The sequence below is a fragment of the Myotis davidii genome, unplaced genomic scaffold (assembly GCF_000327345.1).
Source record: "Myotis davidii unplaced genomic scaffold, ASM32734v1 scaffold1364, whole genome shotgun sequence".
In the NCBI taxonomy this organism is placed as follows: domain Eukaryota; kingdom Metazoa; phylum Chordata; class Mammalia; order Chiroptera; family Vespertilionidae; genus Myotis; species Myotis davidii.
In genome coordinates, this window is record NW_006295736.1 from 603771 (window position 1) to 605747 (window position 1977).

The window sequence follows — 1977 nt, forward strand, 5'->3', positions numbered from 1 at the left end:
CCCGCTGCCCTGGGCCCTCGGCTCCTCCCCCCGTGGGCCTCGTCTGCCCCCCGCCCAGGGGCAGGGGCAGAGCCTGGCTCTCTCCAGACACGGCCTCCAGCTGGGAGTCGGCCCAGAGGCCGGTCTGAGCGTCCCCGCCCCAGGGCAGAGCTGAGAGTCAAGTCCACAGGTTGTCCCCCCCCACCCCCCTCAAAGGGCAGGAAAAGAGAAAGAAGAACAACAGAATGCAGCGGGTGGAAAGCAGACGTGGATCTGGCAGACGCTGGTCCGCCTGCCCCAGCAACCCCTTTACTTATTTACGTTATTGTCAATCCTCCCCGAGGATATTGATCGTTAGAGGGTGTGGGAGGGAGAGGGAGAGACAGGAGGAGAACATGGTGTGAGACACGCACATGGACTGGTTGCCTCCCGATCCGCACGCCCCGACCAGGGCCAGGGATGGAGCCTGCTACCGAGGGACGTGCCCTTGACCAGAATCGAACCCAGGACCCTCCCTTCTGTCTGTGGGCTGGCGCTCTGTCCACTGAGCCAGACCGGCCGGGGCCCAGCGATCCCTCTAATGGGAATGGTAAACACACCAAGTAGAAGACGGACAGACGGACGGACAGACGGACAGAGTGGCTTATAAAAGAGACCCAGCTAGGTTTCCACAAGAAACACACTTTAAAAGATACCAAGGCCCACGGAGATGCATTAAAAATGGAAGGAGGTGGAAAGACACACGGTGGTGGCGGGAATAAAAAAACGCAAGCAGCTGTCTCAGTTTCAGACAAAGCAGACGTCAAAAGCCATCAGAGAGAGAGAAAGTCATTGGGTAGCGATGAGGGCGTCACTCACAGAGACCCACACCCGGAGGGAAATGGGGGACGCGCCAGGCGGACGCCTGTTACGGTTGGCGGTCAGCGCCCGCAGACCCCCGACTGACCTCGGCGCCTCTGTCTCAGGCCCCTGCCTGCACAGTGGGGGTGCTGAGCACCCCCAGGGGCTGCAGGGGCTGCAAATCCCTGAAGAAGATGAGCCATTCCCGGGCCACGGAACGGCCCCGCGCGGAGGCTGCCTGGTGGATGTGGGTCCCCGATCCCACTGGGGCTACAGGCTGGTCCCGCCCCCGGCAGCTGGCCGGCGGGTGCCCCTGCCCCTCTGCCCTTGTTTCCCCTGAATGTGACGCCCGTGTCGTCCACGTGCAGGCTAAGAGGTGCGTCTCCGCCCACCTGGGCGCGCTGGCCGACTTCGCCCTTGAGATGTTCCATGTGCTGGACGAGATCAACTACCAGTCCTACAATGACTTCGTGCTCCGCGTGGGTAGGTGGCCCCGGCCCGCACCCGCCCCAGCGCTGGCGGCGGCCCCCCTGGGGCGGCCGGGCCCCAGGCCTCGAGCGAAGGGCCCCCACCCCCCATCAGGGCGTCCTGAGGCTGTGAACAGCCGCGGGGTCTCGTCCAGGAGCCCTGTTCTTTTCTTTTTTTAAATATTTTTATTGATTCCAGGAAGGAAGGGAGAGGGAGAGAGAAACATCAATGACAAGAGAGCATCGTTGATCAGCTGCCTCCTGCACGCCCCCCACTAGGGACTGAGCCCACACCCTGGGGATGCGCCCTTGACCGGAATCGAGGCTCTATCCACTGGGCCACACCGGCCGGGCCAGGAGCCCTGTTCTTTCTGGGAAGGGAGCCCAGGGGCACAGGGTCCCACAGACCCCCGTGGCAGGACCCTGCAGGGGTACACCTGTGAGGCATGGGGCCCAGCTTTAGGAAGGGGCACTGGGCCAGGAGACCCGGGAACCTGCCATCCAGAAGGGGGCGCCGTCCCGGGAAGCTTCCCCGCGAACCCCGTGGCTGTGCCTTCCAGGCATCAACGTGGGGCCGGTGGTGGCCGGTGTGATCGGGGCGCGCCGCCCGCAGTACGACATCTGGGGCAACACCGTCAATGTGGCCAGTCGGATGGACAGCACGGGCGTCCCGGGCAGGATCCAGGTCAGT

General features: G+C 63.8%; 1 protein-coding gene across 1 annotated transcript in view; it reads left to right on the forward strand.

Annotated features, from left to right (window-relative positions):
* The window catches only part of ADCY1 (adenylate cyclase 1 (brain)), a 64454-nt gene that overhangs the window by 22886 nt on the left and 39591 nt on the right, over positions 1-1977 (forward strand). Inside the window, exons 11-12 of the mRNA XM_015568211.1 lie at positions 826-1302; positions 1847-1971. Coding sequence (XP_015423697.1) covers positions 826-1302; positions 1847-1971 — 602 coding nt within the window. The remainder of the gene's footprint in view (positions 1-825; positions 1303-1846; positions 1972-1977) is intronic.